Genomic DNA, 19,315 nt, shown 5'->3' with positions numbered 1-19,315 from the left:
AAGTTGCTAGCATGTTGCTAGGATGGTTAGCAAATTGTTAGCATGATTCTAGCATGTCTCTAGCATGATTAGCAAGTTGTTGACATGTTGCTAGCATGTTTTAACATGATTAACAAGATTCTAGCATGATTATCAAGTTGCTAGCATGTTTCTAGCATAATTATCAAGTTGCTAGCATGTTGTTAGAATGGTTAGCAACTTGTTAGCATGATTCTAGCATGATTAGCAAGTTGTTGACATGTTGCTAGCATGTTTTAACATGATTAACAAGATTCTAACATGATTATCAAGTTGCTAGCATGTTTCTAACATGATTATCAAGTTGCTAACATGTTGCTAGCATGGTTAGCAAGTTGTTAGCATGATTCTAGCATGATTAGCAAGATGATAGATTAGTTTGAATGAGTTTAAATGGATTAGAAATACAGTACTACTAATAATAATAATAAAAATAAGTTTAAATAGCATTTCAGTAATGTTATTCATATTGTTCCAAATCACAGGACCTTTGTTCATCTTCGGAACACAAATTAAGATATTTCTGATGACATCATTAAATAGTTCATGTGACATCAGCGGTTCAACCCTAATTTTATGAAGCTAATAGAATCCTTTTTGTGTCCAAAGAAAACAAAAATGATGTCATCCTCTTCTTGTCAATCTGTTTTCTTTGCACATAAAAAGTAGATGAACAAAGGTCTTATGGGTTTGTAACCACATGAGTGTGAGTAATCAATGATAGACAGAGTAATTAATTGACAGAGTAATTAACAACTGAAACATTAAAGAGACGCTTGATGTAGTTAAACTGATCAACAATTGGCTACACTTAAGCACTACATTTATGTTAGTAATGCCATTCAGTAGTGTAATAAAAGGCAAGTATGCAAACACATTCACGGTGCTTAATCAGAAAAATCCTGGTTATTCCAGGAAGAAAAACACAAGTGCTGGGATTTATCTTTCCACGGGGAAGTGGAACCATGTAACGACATGCACACAGAAACCACTGCTGATCCGACAGATGGCTGTGGCGATGTCAGCCGCCCCACACTGCTAGGGAATGTGTGTGTGTGTGTTTGTGTGTGTAAGGGCACATTTAAGAGGACAGGCCTGCTGTCAGTCGAGTGTGCAACCTCCCTTTCAGTTTCATTCGCTGGAATGCGAGACCCAGATGGTGTGTGTGTGTGTGTGTGTGTGTCCCACATTTTCATCTGCCTCAAACACGGAGAACAAGAGAGTAACTGATGTCCAAGAGATTGTGGGAGAGAAAAGGAGGGAAAAGAATAAAGAGAGTCCAAACACACATACACAGGCTCTGTTCCAAAAGCTAGTGAGATGCCTGGCTATTACTACATAGGCATTTGCCTCAGATATGGAAGCTTGGAAGTGGACGCTCTACATAGACAGTAATTCCTGCTTTGTTATGAGAAATGTACATAAAACCATTTCATAGAATTTGGTTAAAAGTAATGTTGTTGCCATTTAGAACAGACTTTATGTCAGAATTGTTCCTATGATGTCTTAAAATGGTGCCTATGCAGGCAGTTCACTATGTTTTGGAACAGAGCCACACATTCCTGGGGTTTTTTTATGTAATGGAGGAAAATAATGTGGTAACAAGGCTGTGTGTAAAATATGCTAAGCATTTAAGAAGTATTAAAAAAGTAATAAAGTTTTTTGTAATACAATGGGTTGAATATGAATGTTAACATAATGACAACGGGAATTAGTTTTAGAAATCTTTTTAGAAAGAACAGTGCAAAGTACTGTACAAGTAAACAATAAAATAAAACAAAAATCTGTTATAGGACTGGTGAAACCAAATAAATAAATAAATAAATATGAAATAAAATAAATAAAAGAGTAAGTAAACTTCTACATCGAGTAGGACAGCTCCAATCAAATGAAAATGTAAATAATAATTAAATTAAAATAAATTAAACTAAATTAAATTTGTTAAAATTAAATTAAATTAAAATCTGTTGTCAAACTAGTAAAATCAGATAAAAAAAAAATAATTATTAAAAAATACTAATAAAATAAAATGAAATAAAATAAATAAAAAAGTAAAGTCAAATCTTACCTCAAACAGGACAGGTTCAATAGGATGAAAAAAAAAAAAAAAAAAAAAAAAAAAAATATATATATATATATATATATATATATATATATAAATAAACAAATAAATAAATTAAATTAAATAAAATGTGTTGCAAAACATCAAACAGGACAGGTGCAATAAAAGAATAAAATAAAATAAAATAATAAAATTGAATTAAATTAAAAAGTTAAGTAAAATCTTTCATTGAACATCGGATAAAAATTTAAAAAATAAAATAAAATACAAAATAAAATTAAAAAAATCTGTTGTCAAATCTCTTGACCGGTAAAACCAGATACAAAAATAATAATAAAATAAAATAAATAAGTAATGTAAAATTTTACAACAAACAGGACAGGTCCAATTGAATGAAAATTTAAATAAATAAATAAATTCTGTTACAAAACATCAAACAGGACAGGTGCATTTAGATGAAAAAAAGAGGGGAAACATTTTAAATAAAATAAAATAAAATAAAAAATAATATAAAATAACAATCTTTTATGAAATGTCAAACAGAACTGGTAAAACCAGATTAAAAATAGATGAAAAAATGGGACAAAATAATTAAATAATAAAATAACATTTAAAAAATTTATTTCATGGAATAGTGTTACAATCAGTAAAGCTTTATTAATGTCTTAAAATGCTGTAGGAAGCTCACTGGGTTTTGGAAGAAAAACCATGCACACAACTGGAATAAGAAAAGAAAAAAAAAAATCTGATATGTGGGGGCAACACCCAATCCACACATTCTGATCCATTTTGAGCATCTCATCTACTATTTTACGGTCCATATGGACATGTTTGTCTAAGGCGGCCTCTACCGTACTCCTTTCTATGGATCACATCCTCTCTGCATTTCTGCAATTCCACCCAAACCTCTTGGGATCAATGACCATGTCATAGAATACTCCATTTCTCACTTCTACTCAGTGATGACATCGTCTCACAATTTTGACATTTTTTTTTTTTTCTTAAAAAGCAGCCATACTTGGTCCAGGGAAGGAAAAGAACCACAGCATTTTTGAAACTTGCTAGCGTCCAGGCCCAATGGAAATTTGCACTCTTACAATCCAAAGTGTGAACAAAAGTTTCCATGTTACCAACCCAGCCAATGTCCATCTGATGCAACCCACCTCAATACACCCCCTCAATGGTACGAGTGTTCCAGAATAGCAAGAACGAGTCGTCTAAAACACCTGCACAAACTCAAGGGCCAGTGTTCCTTCTTAATAATGTGTCTTTGAATAATGACTACAGTGGTTGCCTCTCCATTCCTTGCCATATTTAAACCAGAAGGAAAGAAACATGCTGACATCCCTGTCCTGGCCAATAAAACAGGCTTGCCAAGAATTGCCTGCACCACGCCAACAAGTCTTCGCAAATGGAGGATTAAAGGGTGATGAGAAGACACTGAGCATACAACGTTCCTTCAGTTTAAAGACGACCAAAGAAAAACACATGACTCTAAACAAACTCTACGACTGTGTCCTGAATACACACTTGTTCACCTGTGAGTCCACAATTTGTTGATGTAATGCTTTCATGCTTTAATGACTTCATACTGGGGTTCCAGGATCTGCAGAAATGTAAGTAAATAATTAACTAACTAATCAACTAAATAAATAGAAATTGTAAATTATTATATTTTTCTGCTTTCTAAATATTGGTAAATGAATGAAAAAAAGGAAGAAGAAAAAGAAAATTCATTATAGTAATAATATTAAAAGATTCATTCATAAGATTCATATTAATAATACTAAGATATTATATCATTTTATTAATTATATTTATGGGTAGAAGTTATGTACAGATATTGTACATACATACATACACACACATATATATATATATATATATATATATATATTCATCAGATTATTATATTTTACAGTACTATATATCATTATATTAGTTACATATATTAATTATGTGTTGAATTATTATACATATGTAAAATAAAATTGGTTGCGAAACATCAAATAAGACGTAAAACTATTTAAAATAAAAAACACAATTTAAAATAAAATACTAAAATAATTTTTAAAAAAATACAAAAAAAAGTATACTAAAATAAAAGTAAAAGTAAAGTAAAGTAAAGTAAAATCTTACATCTAACAGGACAGGTACAACCAGATGAAAACGTAAAAAAATAAATAAAATAAAATAAATCTGTTGCAAAACAAAGTAGTATAAATAAATAAATAAATAAAATAAAATGCATAATAATATTAAAAAAGTCTTACATCAAACACGACAGTAAAATAAAACAGAATAAAATAAAATAAAAAAATAAAATAAAATAAAATAAAATAAAAAAATCTGCTGCAAAATATCAAATACGACATGTAAAACTAGATTTAAAATAAAACAAAATAAATAAAATAAAACAAAATAAGTAAAGTAAAGTAAAGAAGAAAAAAAAAAACTTACATCAAACAGGAAAAAGAAGAAAAACCAGGTCTAACCAGATGAAAATGTAAAAAATAAAAGAAAATAAATATGTTACAAAACATCAAATAAAGACAAGTAAAACTAGATTTAAAATGAAATAAAAAAATAAAATTAAATAAAAAGTCTATTTCAAAACACTGAAAATGCAATCAGCATGATAATTAGCAAAAATAAAATAAAAGTAAAGTAAAATAAAATAAAATAATATACAGTAAAATAAAATCTTACATCAAACAGATTAAATTGATTAATTTTTCAGATTAAATTCAAAAAATAAAATAAACTTTTAAGTTATTTTCTATACATATTTGTATGTATGTATATTTGTCTATATGTATACACACACAAACATAATATATAATCAGCATATATAATATATAATCAGCATTCTGTATTTAAATTCTATTTAATTAGGCATATAATAATTTTTTGCTATTATTCAGAAAAATAAATTATTTATTTATTTAAACAGCTATAGCAGTTTTAACAAAACTTCTAAAAAAAAAAATCTACTTTAAAAGAGGGCATTACCAAAAATAAATAAATAAATAAATAACATAAACAAAACAAAAAACTGTGATAACTGTGACTGTATATTAAAGATATATTAAAATTCCTTAGCAATTCCTTAGTCCGGCCATGCTTACACAGGAATGCATCTACCGCACACTTCCGAGTATTTGCATGTGTGTTGGGGTGTAAGAGAGTATGTGTCTCGCCTAAGGCAATGGTACACAAACCTAATTGATTGTGTGGTAATCCTGGCCATGGAATCAGACTCTCTGACTCCCTAATGGTGAATCCCCCACCATTAAAGGTTTTGCACACCGGTCACAGGTCAGCGTGGATTACTACGTTCTGCTTTCACAAGTCGAGTAATACAATCACCTGATGACCCAATGGGGATATTTGGAGAGAAAATCCATCCTGCAGAGACAAATAATTAAAGCACGTCTGCTCCGCGAAGACTCAGACAGGCCACCTAGGCGAGGGGCCATGGGGCCCTCGAAAATCCTCCAGAACAATCACACAGCAGAGAGGCTTTTGCAAGAGAAATATCTGCTATGGTCTGAGCTCCACAAGTCCTCCAGTGGACGTTAAAAAATAAGGAACGTCATTCGGACTGCTATTCTGGCATCTCACCAAATTTCAGACAGAAAACAGGACAGAAAATGTTTTCTCTGTACATTCTCCTCCGGGAAAGGGTGAAGCCTGGATGTTTTTCCCTTGTGTCGAACTGGTACACAGTCTTTGAACCCCATGTCCAGCCAAAGGAAGCTTTAGACTTGATCCAAATGGCTTCACAGTCTGAAGACCAATAACAAACATGACTTCATCTCTAGACAGTACAAAAAAAAGTTTGAATTTAAGTTTAATAAGAGACGCGACTCAAGTCGGTCCCAAAATAAGTGCTATTTAGACAGGTGGGCAAACACATGAATCAAAAATGTGCACAAAAATATCCTGGAATCCGTGTTTTCTTAACTGGAAAGCCATGCCAAAATGGGTAAGAGGTCAGCAGTTCATTAGATGGAGCCGTGTTTGTGTTTTGGTTGGACTCACATAAATAACTCCCCACTGGCACAACTCAGATGTTAAACATCCAGAGCGGAGTCTCGAAAAGTCTTCCAGCCTCCAAAAGAGCATCTGAAATTATTCAAACACCTCATCCACAAAGCCATATGCGCAACGCTATAAGTTCACACAGGCTTCATTCGAAGAATCTACAGGCACTTGTTAAAAAGACTTTACTGTGAGCTTGTAAAGTTTCTAATTGCTCCGGCAGATCATAAATTCCATCAGGCAGAAGACGATCGGCAGCCAGTTTTCACGTCGGCCGACCGCAGAATCTTGCACAACACCGTGGTTGGTTCGTTTGTACATTTTGGACTGAAACAGATCTGGAACGTTATACTTCAGACATACCACTGTAAGCATCTTAATAAGATCATAAAAACACGCTTTACTAATAACTAATTATAACTCACTGAGTATATAGCTGGTGTTAAAGAAGTTCACTTCCAGGAAAACATTTACAGAGAACTTACTCACCCCCTTGTCATCCAAGATGTTCATGTTTTGAGGAAATGTTTTTCATGTTTTTTGAGGAAAACATTTCAGCATTTTTCTCCATACAGTTAAAACTTCCAAAATGTAGTTGAAATGCAGCTTCAAAGGACTCTAAATGATCTCAGCCAAGAAAGAAGGGTCTTATCTAGCAAAACAATTGGTCATTTTCTAAAAAAAATTATGTTGTATAACTTTTAACCTAAAGTGCTCGTCTTGTCTAGCTCTGTGTGAACTGTGTGTATTCCGGTTCATGACAGTTAGGGTATGTCGAAGAACTATCATCTGATTTTCTTCTCCAACTTCAAAATCATCCTACATCGCTGTTTTACCTTTTTTTGTAAAGGGCGTTTGACTTTTTTTGCATTTTCACTTTGTAAACACTGGGTTGGTCCTTCTGTAGCGATGTAGGATGATTTTGAACTTGGAGGAGAAAATGAGATGGGAGTTTTGAGACATACCCTAACTGTTTTGACCCGGATTACACAGAGTTCACACAGAGCTGGACAAGACGAGCATTTGAGGTTAAAAAGTATATAAACTGTCCATTTTTTTTAGAAAATAACCAATCGTTTTGCTAGATAAGACCATTCTTCCTCGGCTGGGATTGTTTAGAGCCCTTTGAAGCTGCATTTAAACTACATTTTGGAAGTTCAAACTCAGTGACACCCTAGAAGTAGAGCAATCCTGAAATGTTTTTCTCAAAAAACTTAATTTCTTTACAACTGAGGAAAGAAAGACGTGAACATCTTGGATGACAAGGGGGTGAGTAAATTATCTGTAAATTTTTGTTCTGGAAGTGAACTTCTTCTTTAACTGTGGTTTTGAAAATTTGATTTTATTGGAGTGGAAAAAATGCAATCACGTGAAACAGGTGAAAAAGACCAGTGTTTCCTCAAAATATTGAATGAGAAAAAAAACGCCACTATTAAAAAAATATAACATTAAAAACGTTATACTCCCTAAAACGTGTAGTTGGTTTGATGGGTGGTAATTGAGAATGAATGGAGAAAAGTCATGTGACCAGTCATCGCAATATGATTGGATATGAGTGGTTATGATCGGCTGTGATTGGTTCATGCGATTAATCCCACCTCTTGTGTTCGTGCGCCTTCCACGTTCGCGAGTCAGTCTGAACAAACAATATAACGGTGTTAATGGAAAGGCTAATTGAAAAAGTAAGTAAACAACACACACACTTGGATATAACCACTTTGTTACGTCAAAATAAAACTTAAAATGGTTTAAAAACATGATCTGTGGGAGTTTTTAGTGAGTAATAAAGCTTGGTGAATTTTAAAGTAAATCTCCATGTTTGAGACAAATATTTACCAAGCTTTGATGACTGATGATCCGAAAAATTCAGAAATAGTTAAAAGTTAATTATTGAAAAGAATAGCTGAATATAAGTTCATAAATAAAATATATTGTTTAAATTGTTACTGCCTTTAATTATTATTTTGGAATTAATGTAAAATGATTAAAAACATTAACTTGATGAGATTCTTACTTGGCTTTAATAAACAGAATAATAATTACATTGTTAATGTAAAAAACATGAAATAGAATTGTTCTTTCTTTCTTTTTTTCTTGATAGTGTAAGTAATGTTTATTTAACCAAGGAAATGTGAAAAAATAATTTCAGAACACCACTGCTAGAGATCAGAACAATATACAGACTTTGTAAAGGAACGGTTCACCGAGAAATTAAAATTTGCTGAAAATGCACTCGTCCTCAGAAGTTTTGAGATGCAGATGAGCTTATTTCTTCATCTGTGAAATGCATCCACAGTGCTGAGATGTTGGAAGCATCATTGGAAAAGCACTAAATAAAGGGATAGTTCACACAAAAATTTAAACTCCATCATCATATACTCATCCTCAAATTGTTTTAAACATGTATGAGTTTCTTTCTTCTGTTAAACAAAAAAGACAACATTCTGAAGAATGTTGGTAACCAAAAACCTGACGGTAGCCACTGACTGCCTCTGTTTTTTATTTCCAAACTATGAAAGTCAATGGCTACCGTCAACCGTTTGATTACCAACATCCTTGGAACAAATTTGGAGAAATTTAGCATTACATCACTTCTGTACATATTTCTCTCCTGATTCAAACAAGACAATATTTTTCACAAAAGAAAGCAATATTTTGTATAGAAGACTAATATTTAATCCAAAAGCAATGATTTGAAGTTAAAAACATCTTAATGATGGATTTGTCTCAACAAAAATGCAGATTTTTAGTTCACAAGACATTAATTGTTGGACTGGAGTCGTGCGGATTACTTGTGGATTACTGTGATGTTTTTATCAGCTGTTTGGACTCTCATTCTGATGGCACCCATTCACTGTGGAGGATTTATTGGTGAGCAATTTATACAATGCTACATTTCTCCAAATCTGTTCTGAACAAGAAACAAACTCAACTACAATTCGGACGGCCTAAGGGTAAATACATTTTCAGCAAATCTTGATGTTTGGGTGACCAGTTGACACTCATTCTGATGGCACCCATTCACTGCAGAAGATCCATTGGTGAGCAAGTGATGCAATGTTGAATTTCTCCGAATCTGTTCCCATGAAGAAATAAACTCAACTACATATTGGATGACCTGAGGGTGAATACATTTTCAGCAAATCTTTGGGTGAACAAATCCTAGTGAAATGCTGATACACTAAAATTTCCAAAAACAAAAATATTCGGCCAAAACAGTTTTAGAGGGCTGAAATCATTAATATGTAATTAGCCCTTTCCCAATGACAAGTTTTGACTATTTCAGCATGTTTCATGCACACAGTGTAGATAAGCTAGAACGGGTAAACATCTAAGCAGTGTGGACGGATTTCGCAGTGACCAAAAATGATGGTAGATTAGCAATATGTAAATTTTTGGCTAAAAGTCTATTGTTTTACAAATGTTATATTGTTCAAAAAGCACTGTTGAGTGGTTTCAGTATACAAGATTTGAAATCTCCACTTCAAGAGCAGCCTTGAATAAATATTTTAAGGGTCAAAATAAAGATTCTGTATCAAAGCAGGCTCTGACCACTTTACATGTACTGTTGGCAGGAACTCAGTGGAAAAAACTACATGCAAGTTAATGTTCAAGACCATCCAAACAGGTGTTAAAAGGCCTGTCTGAATTCGGCAAGGAGATGTTTTTGAGACGCTGCCTTTGAATACTTCTCCCACTGCACTGTTGTCATGCCCCAAGCCTTTTCCCGTTTCAGAAACATTCCTTTCTTGGAGGAAACATTTCACTTCAACAGTCATTTATGCTGGACGGAATGTAAAAGGACGAGAGCCAAAAACACTGGCCATAAAAGAACTGGCTCTGTGTGCTTTCTTAACAACAACAACAGTCCTTCTCTATCAGCACTTAGACTAAACTCATGACTGATTGCTTTCTCCGAAAACAGAGTCAGTGTGCTCTGAATCCGGATAAACAGAGGATGCTTTTCATAGAACGGGACTGATATAAAAGATATAGATTGGCATACATGTAGCTTATCGTTTACCGATAACGCCTGCCCAGCGAGAGGTCAATCTAACTGCTGGTAACAAGTAACTGATGTGCTCGAGAGAGAGGGTTAGATAAGAGAGAAACTCAGAGAGGCAGCATGTTCACTGACTTCTTAGAGTTTAGTAATCAGTCATAGGCTGCTGTAATGAATGAGCTCTGACTGCATCTGGTTAAGCAGAATCACCTGACCCTGTGGCGTTCAAACATAAACACAAGAGAAACAGATCGCAGAGACATTACAGGCACATCAAGAGGATAAATGCATTTGTTCTCTTGGCATAAAGCTGAAATCTGTGGAATGTCTTAAAGGAACATCAAACAAAAACTCTGGCACGTCGAATTATAAGGTGATGCATGCTGAGTTTGTTTTTATGATATCTGGAAAACTTCACAAAAATAATTTTACTGAGTGCTGGTTTTGAAAAAAAGACAAAAAAATAACACTGGCTTGCTGAGAAAAGTGATGTAGGTACATTATTAGGTAATCTCAGATCAGGGGCCAGTAGTATGATCTCAGTTTTGTGATTTATGGTTCCTAGAAATTTAGGGAGAGCTTTCTAAGTAGAAAAAAAAATCATCCTCACTTCTCAAAAATGCTAAAATAAATAGTCTTAAATTTAATACACTAAATTTAATAAATTTAATTTAATACAAGTTAAAAAGTCATAACTTTTACATACACAAAGCTTTCACAAAAGATATATTATACTATATTAGTATAATGACTAGTAGATATCCTGACCTACCGTATGAGTGTTGTTTTTTAACGTAGATTCATAGCCGTGCAGTGCTTCACATTGATTTTGTGCGGATTCTTCACTTCTTTTCATCCTGCCATGGTCCGGCTGCTGTATATCTTTCAAACTGAGCAGATTTCGTGATTTGTGACTCTTTAAAAACATGGTTTGCTCACTCCTCCTGGACCTGCTGCTGGGTCTCTCTTCAAAGTCCTTGCATAGAGCCACTGAGAATAAAACAACCAAAACATAGCAGAATACGGTGCTCATGGTTTCCGTTTAATGTGCACAAAATTCTTCTGTCTAAATATTCATAAATAGCAGGTTTATTGGTAGCAGAACACAACGTGCAGTGTTTACACTCTGATGCATGTCTGTGGAGAAGCTGCTGCTCTCACTGCTAAACTCAGGGATTGTTCAAGATTAAGATGGGCGGGGCGTCCGTTAACCTCGCCCATTCGCATGAATATTAATTAAGTCGCGCGGACGTTGCCTGGTAACCCGTTCAATGGCGGTGGGTGTGCTTATAAATATCAATTACATTCGCGTCAGCATTCCAATTGAAAAGGCTCAATCATTAATATTAATGAGAAAAATAGCTCTGTAATTTACCATTGGCGGAGGCCCGGTTTATAAATGTTAATAGGAAAGCGTTCACTATAGTAGAAGTAGGTTAACCACGCCTCCTGCTGACCAACCTATCTTAAAAATCTCTCTTCCTACCGATTTAATGATAACAGAACTGACTACCATGTGTTATTATTTTTCCATTGCCTTGAGCTGCTGTGAAAAGTTTTACTTGATGGTTAGCATTAAATTATTGTAAGTTTATATAATTATTACATCATATCCATCACACCAAAAGCAGTTAATATTAATAGATATCACATTTAATTCCATTATATTGTTGCATATATAAAACACATTTAACTTATAAAATATTACATATAAGTTTTGTTTCTACACATTTCAAATGGTAAAACTTTAGTGTAGAATTAATAAGACAGATTTTTAGCCATTAATAAAATAAATATTAATAAAATACATAAAACAAAATGTTAAATAATTTGTATGTCATTATAAAAGTTTTTAAATATATATTTTTAGGTATTTAAATATATTTGTATATATATACACTTTTATAAATATATCATTTTTATTTAAATATATGCACATTTATATATATATATATATATATAAAATTATAAATATTTTTAAAAAGTACATATACACTTTTAAATATACTTTTATATGACTTGTAAAAATTAACATCTAATATCTCTCTCTCTCTATATATATAGAAGCAAATATTTTTTTGTAAATGATAAGTCACTTCCACACAAATGTATGAGGTTCACACTATTTAAAAACATATTAAGGCATAAAGAGGGCATATCATAAGAAATTATGTAATTTCTGCTGACATTTCTTGCAAAAGGTGATGCTGATGATATATTTATTAAAAAAATATATACTGAAATTTATATTAAGTTATATATCTACATGTAATTAATTTGGTGTACATATAAAACATATTTATAGCACATGATGCTAGAGGATACCTATAAATGTATATATGAAATTTCTTTTTAAATTATTTTTATTAGCCTATAAATGACTCATAAATAAAAGAAAAAAACCCACAAACATCAATTTTTTCAACAACAGTTTATTAACGCCGTGATTTGTAACAAAAAGACCCCCCTCATGTAATTCAACTACAAGATCCGCTGTTCTGTGCTTACACAGAACTTTAGAAATTTTGGGATTGACAGAAAAAAAAAGTATAAAGACACAATTCCTGTCTGAACAGGCAAACCGTAGGATGCAGCCAGAATATTACATATGCAATTGCTGTGTGGTGATTCACACAAAATTAGACTGGATTTTTCATATTGAACATCAGTCAGGCTTTGCAGAGCTCTGTTCAGCTCTAGATATCCTTGATGACATCCTCAAGCTCTTCTTTTGTGTACATGTGAAAGGTCTTGCCGGGCTCTATTGTGGCAAGCTGCAGGCAGAGACAAGGAAACTGTCAGAACTTCATATACTTTTAAATTGAATTATATTTCACATGACCATGTGAGGTTAAGCCCTTGTGTATTACCTCAATGTTAGTGGCATTGAGTTTCTCCTCCATCACTTGTTTCAGGATAGTGAGAGAAGACTTGATGGCATCCTTTAACGTCATGGACTGAAAGAGATAAATACAATTTATAAACATTTGGTGGGGAAAGGAAATGAGACCAGTGCTTGAAACTGGAATTTCTTTGGAAGCAATTAGATTTATGGGGAAGTCTTTTGGACACCGGCTGCTGCTTATTAGATTGCAGGATCACATGGGAGAGTCTGGTGACTAAAGTTACACTAGTAGAGGCATGACATACTGGAATGAGAAGATGGGTGGGGTAGATTTAAAAAAGGACTCTTATTTCCTAAGCACATGGCTCAATTTGCTGCTGTAGTATTCTCTTAGGAGAAACACTTTACTCTACCCTCTTAAAAATAACCTGGCTGTGGCATTATGGGTCAGATGGCTCAGTTAGAGCTTAGACTAGCTACATACACATGGACATGTGGAATTGATTTTGCATGATAGAAAAAAATACATGAAGTATTGTATTATAACAGGTTATCCAAAAATTAACATTTGTTGAAATCTCAGACCACCCAAGATGTAGATGGGTTTGTTTCTTCATCAGAACAGATTAAGAAATTTAGCATTACGTCGCTTGTTCACCAATGAATCCTCTGCAGTAGATGGGTGCCGAGTCCAAACAGCTGATAAAAACATCACAATAATCCACAAGTAATCCACACCACTCCAGTCTATCAATTAACATCCTGTGAGGTGAAAAGATGTGTGTTTGTCTGTCACCTCTGGTCAAAATACAACGCTTCCTCCAGTGAAAAAGTCTTTCTAACATTAAAACCAACCAAAATATTTGTTTAAAACTGTTTTGGGCATGTTTTTGCTTGTAAACAGTGCTTGATCTGTGTACATTTCTCTTTTCACAGGAGAAAGCAATGTTATGGACAGAGGACTTGTGTTTTAGCTGGAAGCAATGGTTTGAAGATAAAAAAAACAAAACAAAAAAAACTATTTGAATGAATTAGTTTATTACAAACGCACAGCTTTTCGCTTCATAAGATGTTAACTGATGGACTGGAGTGGCGTGGATTACTTGTGGATTATGGTGACATTTTTATCAGCTGTTTGGATTCTCATTCTGATGGCACCCATTTACTGCAGAGGATCTATTGGTGAGCAAATGTCATCTACATATTGGATGGCCTGAGGGTAAAAACATTTTTAGCAATGGATGAGTAGGAAAGTTTGTGCTGGCTCAAGGGATGCTGAGATGTGCATTTAAAGTAAGCATCGAAACTACTATTTCATCATTAACTTTACCATAAAACAATAAAAAGGAAATGCAGATGAAGCAGAAAAGTGGGTGAATGTACCTTGTGGTAAACCTCCTGCAGAGAGCTCTGAGCTCCTTCAGATGCTGAGCCGATAGCCCTGGCATCACACTGGACAAAAGTGCCTGAAGGATCCATGTGGTATCTGTTAAAAGAAATTTGGTGTGATTTATAACTATACAAACCAAACAAGTCTCTACGAGTACCTAATAAATTAAAACTTACAATTTTAATAAAGATTATAATGCTTCTGATATTGATTTCTAGTAGAGTTGCATCATTTGAGTGGAGGGAAAAAACACATTGTGATTTTACTAATAAAAAAAATTATAAAAGAAGTGCTGTGCTTGTGTCCCATGCACATATTTAATTAAATCACAGCCTTGGTGATTGGTAATAACTCCACTTAACTGTATCATGACATGGTTTTATTTAAATTAATAGTGCATCGCTAATTTTTTTGGTAATGCACATCATTCAGTAGGTTAAAACATCAGAAATAACTTAGAATTAAAATTCTGTCATTAATTACTCACCCTCAAGTCGTTTTAAACCCGTAAGACCTTAGTTCATCTTCGTTAAGATATTTTTGATGAAATCCAAGAGCTTTCTGTCACTGCTTAGACAGCAATGCAACTGACACGTTCAAGGCCCAGAAAGGTAGTAAGGACATTGATAAAATAGTCCATGTGACATCAGTGGTTCAATCATAACTTTATGAAGCTACGAGAATACTTTCTGTGTGCAAAAAAAGCTAAAATAACAACTTTATTCAACAATTTCTTCTCTTCTGGGTCACTCGACGCATTTTCACAGCTTCATAAAATTAAGGTTGAACCACTGATGTCACATGGAAAATTTTAATGATACCCCTACTACATTTTTGGGCCTTGAATGTGGTAGCTACAATGCTATCTATGCAGGGTCAGAAAGCTCTCAGTTTCGTCAAAAATATCTTAATTTGTGTTCTGAAGATGAACAAAAGGTATTACTGTTTTGGAACAACAGGAGTAATTAATGAAAAAAAAATTTATATATATATATATATATATTTTTTTTTTTTTTTTGCATGTTGCATGTTAACATTTAGCTAATAAAAAAAAGAATATATATATTATATATATATATATATATATATATATATATATATATATATATATATATATATATATATATATATATATATATATATTTATTTTATTAGCTAAATGTTACAAACAATACTAAAGACAGAGAGAGTGTACTTACAGCTGGGGACCTTTCTCATCCACACCTCCGAAAAGCAGAGCGACACCAAAAGGACGGCTCTAAAGATTAAAAAAAGGTGGATATTTGTAATCAAACTACAACCACAGAATATTGTCCTGGAGAGAATTGAAAGCCAGTGCAATAAATAGAAGTACGACGGTCATACCATAGCGCCAGGGTCAGCGTCCTCCTCTCCAAACTGCAGAGCGAGGTTAGACACAGCCTGCGTTACGCTCTCCACTGTCATCGTCTCATTGTAGGTAAACCAATGGTTCTGCAGAGACACGAGAATGCTCAAAATACACAGCATTTGGTGCAAGAACACTTTCTGTATGAATGAAACCCACTGAGTAATCACAGCATTGACAATACAGATTTAAGAAACATTCACTGACCTGTGTTTCCACTCTTGCTTTGTCAATAAGTGTTTTTGCATCAGCTATTAAGCCACTCATGGCACAGCCTGTATTAAAAAATGAACATGATAATTCACAACTAGCTTTATTACACTTATACACATGGAAAATGTGTTATTTTAAAGGGTCAGTTCACATAAAAATTAATTCTGTCATCAATTACTCATCTCATGCCAAACCATAAGATCTTTGTTCATCTTCAGAATGCAAATTAAGATATTTTTGATGAAATCCAAGTACTTTCTGACCCTGCATGGACAGCAACACAACTGACACGTTCAAGGCCCTAGCTTTGTTCATCTTCAGAATGCAAATTAAGATATTTTTGATGAAATCCAAGTACTTTCTGACCCTGCATGGACAGCAACACAACTGACATGTTCAAGGCCCTGAAAGCTAGTAAGGACATTGATAAAATAGTCAATGTTTCCTTTGCACACAAAAAGTATTTTTGTAGCTTGGTTTAAACCACTGACATCACATGAACTTTTTTAACCATGTCCTTACGATCTTACCAGAATTTAAACATGTCAGTTGCGGTGCTGCCTACGTAGGGTCTGAAAGCGCTCGGATTTCATCAGTAATATCTTAATTTGTATTCTGAAGATAAACAGGGATTTTACGGTTTTATATTTATAATTTTCATTTTTTGGGTGAACTCTCTCTTTAAGCATTCATCTTACCAATATGAGTGTCAATCTCTACAATCTTTTCAATGCTGCTGGGCTCCATCAGAGGAGATGTTATTCTCTTCTCCACAGCGAGACACACTCCCTCCGCTGTCTGAATGCCAATGGCTGTGGACCCCAACTGGAAAAACCCACAAAAGCAAATAAAGTTAGCTCCAATATTCACTTACTACAACCTGAGAAAATATTTGACTTCTAATAGTGTTGCATATCAAATTAGCAGACATTTTAAACACATCTAGTAGTTAATTTGAGTAAAACTTCACGTATTATTACAAAAAAGGTCTACCTTAATGGCTTCAATGGCATATTCTACTTGAAAAAGCCTTCCCTCTGGTGAGAAAGTGTTCACTCCTCTGAAGACAGATAAAAATGTTAATATGATACAGTATATATGAATTCATATTTGTATTTTATTATACTTTAAAAAAAATTGTAGGCGTTAATGCAGTTATGGGATCGGAAACACAAAACTGAAAGTGAAAGTTTCAAGAAAAGTCCATGACAATGCACGCATTATTTTTTTCTTTTAAAAAAGATGTGTAAATATCCTAAAAATATATAGATATATGAGCAGCCACTGACAACACAAGCATGAAACGCAAATGACTGAAAGACATTCAAAGCAGTGAAAGCGTACAGAAAAGTTAACGGAAAGTTTCTTCATCTTACCTGTCATATTCTGATCTTGTCAGGAACATTTTGAAATGCAAATCTGTAAAAATCAACAAGAACAGACTTAGACTATCTAACTTTAATGTAGTGAGTTAGCACAAAAAACAACAGCTTGCTATGTAGGCGCGATCTTAGCATTGAAGTTCACAACCAATTAACACCGTCATCGCTTAGCCTGATTTGACGATTTCTAGACAAAAGGCGGGGCTAAGAATGAACTGTGCATTTGATTGGTCGAACCATCCTTCACTCAATGACACGGCATGTTTTACTTACTAATTCAAGTCATTCTTAGATAAGCTCTTTAGTAATACTTTCAGCGTACATGTACTTTTTTTAAACTCTCAAATGCATTAATAAGTAGTTTTCCCATAAGGTTTTTATCCGTTTTGTTCTTTATTTTGGCAAAAACCATGTGAGAACACAAACACATGAGCATCTAACGTTAGCTAACCGGTTTACTACTAAATAAACAGCACACGGGCCGTAAAAAACTTTATACAATATACTCTGTTGTTTCAAATGCTTTCGTCTGCTGAGCTGTGGTTTACTGCAGTATGGCACAACATAATAAGTATTTATTATGAATTACTTACCTTCTGCAGTGGAGGGTGAGTTTGCTAGTTTCAACAGTACAGGAAGTGTTCATACATAATCGCCCGACAAAAGCATTTCGTTTCAACTTAGGTTCCTACCCTGCGCGCTGCAAACAATGGCAAATCTAGGCTATAATTCTCTTAATCAAGAAATTTCAAGTAATTTAGAGAGTTTTAAGGCATTTCTATTTTTTTTTCAGTTGCGCTAAGGTTTTCAAATAATTTGCCATAACATTTAGAGCCACTTTAAGGAAACTACATTAGTGTAAACAAGACGTGCCTATAATCAAAATATTATTACATATAATTCAATCTTGTGTGTATGCATGTATGCACTTAAAAAAAAAAACATTTTTAATGGGCAGGTGTATATAAACATTATAATTATTTTGGTAAAATTATATTATTATTGAAAACACATTTTAGGTTTTTGGTAAATTTGAGGGATTCGCTCCCTAATACATATTTTTATTTTCTTTTCAGTCCAATACCAAATACAGTATTGTCAATATTGTTAGATTAAATTTTAGGATATTATTATACAATATTCTGTGATATTTTTTTAGGATAAAATGGGTAAATATAGCCCATAATTTGAATTTATTTCTGTCATTGTTTAGCCTATTAATAACAAATAGTAAACATTTTGTTTATGTAATGTTTATTTTAAATGCACTGTAAGTGTACTAATAACACTTCCTTAATAAATTTCATATGCTCTACCAGTCAAAAGTTTCTGAACAGTACGATTTGTTTTTAAAAATGTCTCTTCTGCTTGCCAAGCCTGTGTTCATTTGAAGCACAGCAAAAACAGTAAAATTTTGAATTATTTTTACTATTATTTTTCTATTTGAATATATTTTAAAATGTCATTTATTCCTGTGATTTCAAAGATGAAAAGTTCAGAAGAACAGCATTTATCTGAAATAAAAATCTTTTGTAACATTATAAATGTCATTTCTATTTTTTCAGTTGCTCTAAGGTTTTCAAATAATTTGCCACAACATTTAGAGCCACTGTAAGGAAACTACATTTGTGTAAATAAAACGTGCCTATAATCAATTCAGTCTTGTGTGTATGCATGTGTGCACTTAAAAAAAAACATTTTTAATGGGCAGGTGTATATAAACATTATGATTATTTTGGTAAAATTATATTATTATTGAAAACACATTTTAGCTTTTTGGTAAATTTGAGCGATTCGCTCCCTAGTACATATATCTTTATTTTCTTTTCAGTCCAATACCAAATGCAGTATTGTCAATATTGTTATAAATTAAATTGAAAATATTTTAGGATATTATTATATAATATACTGAGATATTTTTTTTAGGATAAAATGGGTAAATATAGCCCATAATTTGAATTTATTTCTGTC

General features: G+C 33.1%; 2 protein-coding genes across 2 annotated transcripts in view; both read right to left on the bottom strand.

The window, feature by feature from the left end:
• sort1a (sortilin 1a) overlaps positions 1–11,305 on the bottom strand; it is a 32,186-nt gene extending 20,881 nt beyond the window's left edge. The window contains exon 1 of the mRNA XM_051122629.1: positions 10,900–11,305. Coding sequence (XP_050978586.1) covers positions 10,900–11,160 — 261 coding nt within the window. The 5' untranslated portion in view covers positions 11,161–11,305. The remainder of the gene's footprint in view (positions 1–10,899) is intronic.
• A 1,236-nt stretch (positions 11,306–12,541) lies between these two features.
• psma5 (proteasome 20S subunit alpha 5) lies at positions 12,542–18,050 on the bottom strand. Its single transcript, XM_051122630.1, has 10 exons — positions 17,938–18,050; positions 17,339–17,381; positions 16,956–17,022; positions 16,661–16,787; positions 15,957–16,024; positions 15,728–15,835; positions 15,562–15,620; positions 14,356–14,458; positions 12,998–13,084; positions 12,542–12,901 (listed from the first exon to the last, which is right to left on the bottom strand). Exons 2-10 carry the CDS (start codon positions 17,365–17,367, stop codon positions 12,824–12,826), a joined length of 726 nt encoding a protein of 241 aa, XP_050978587.1. The 5' UTR covers positions 17,368–17,381; positions 17,938–18,050; the 3' UTR covers positions 12,542–12,823.
• Positions 18,051–19,315: the final 1,265 nt, after the last annotated feature.

The sequence above is a fragment of the Labeo rohita genome, chromosome 11 (genome assembly GCF_022985175.1).
Source record: "Labeo rohita strain BAU-BD-2019 chromosome 11, IGBB_LRoh.1.0, whole genome shotgun sequence".
Classification (NCBI taxonomy): domain Eukaryota; kingdom Metazoa; phylum Chordata; class Actinopteri; order Cypriniformes; family Cyprinidae; genus Labeo; species Labeo rohita.
The sequence above is the reverse complement of the archived record's forward strand: the minus strand, read 5'-3'. Positions and strand labels throughout refer to the sequence as shown.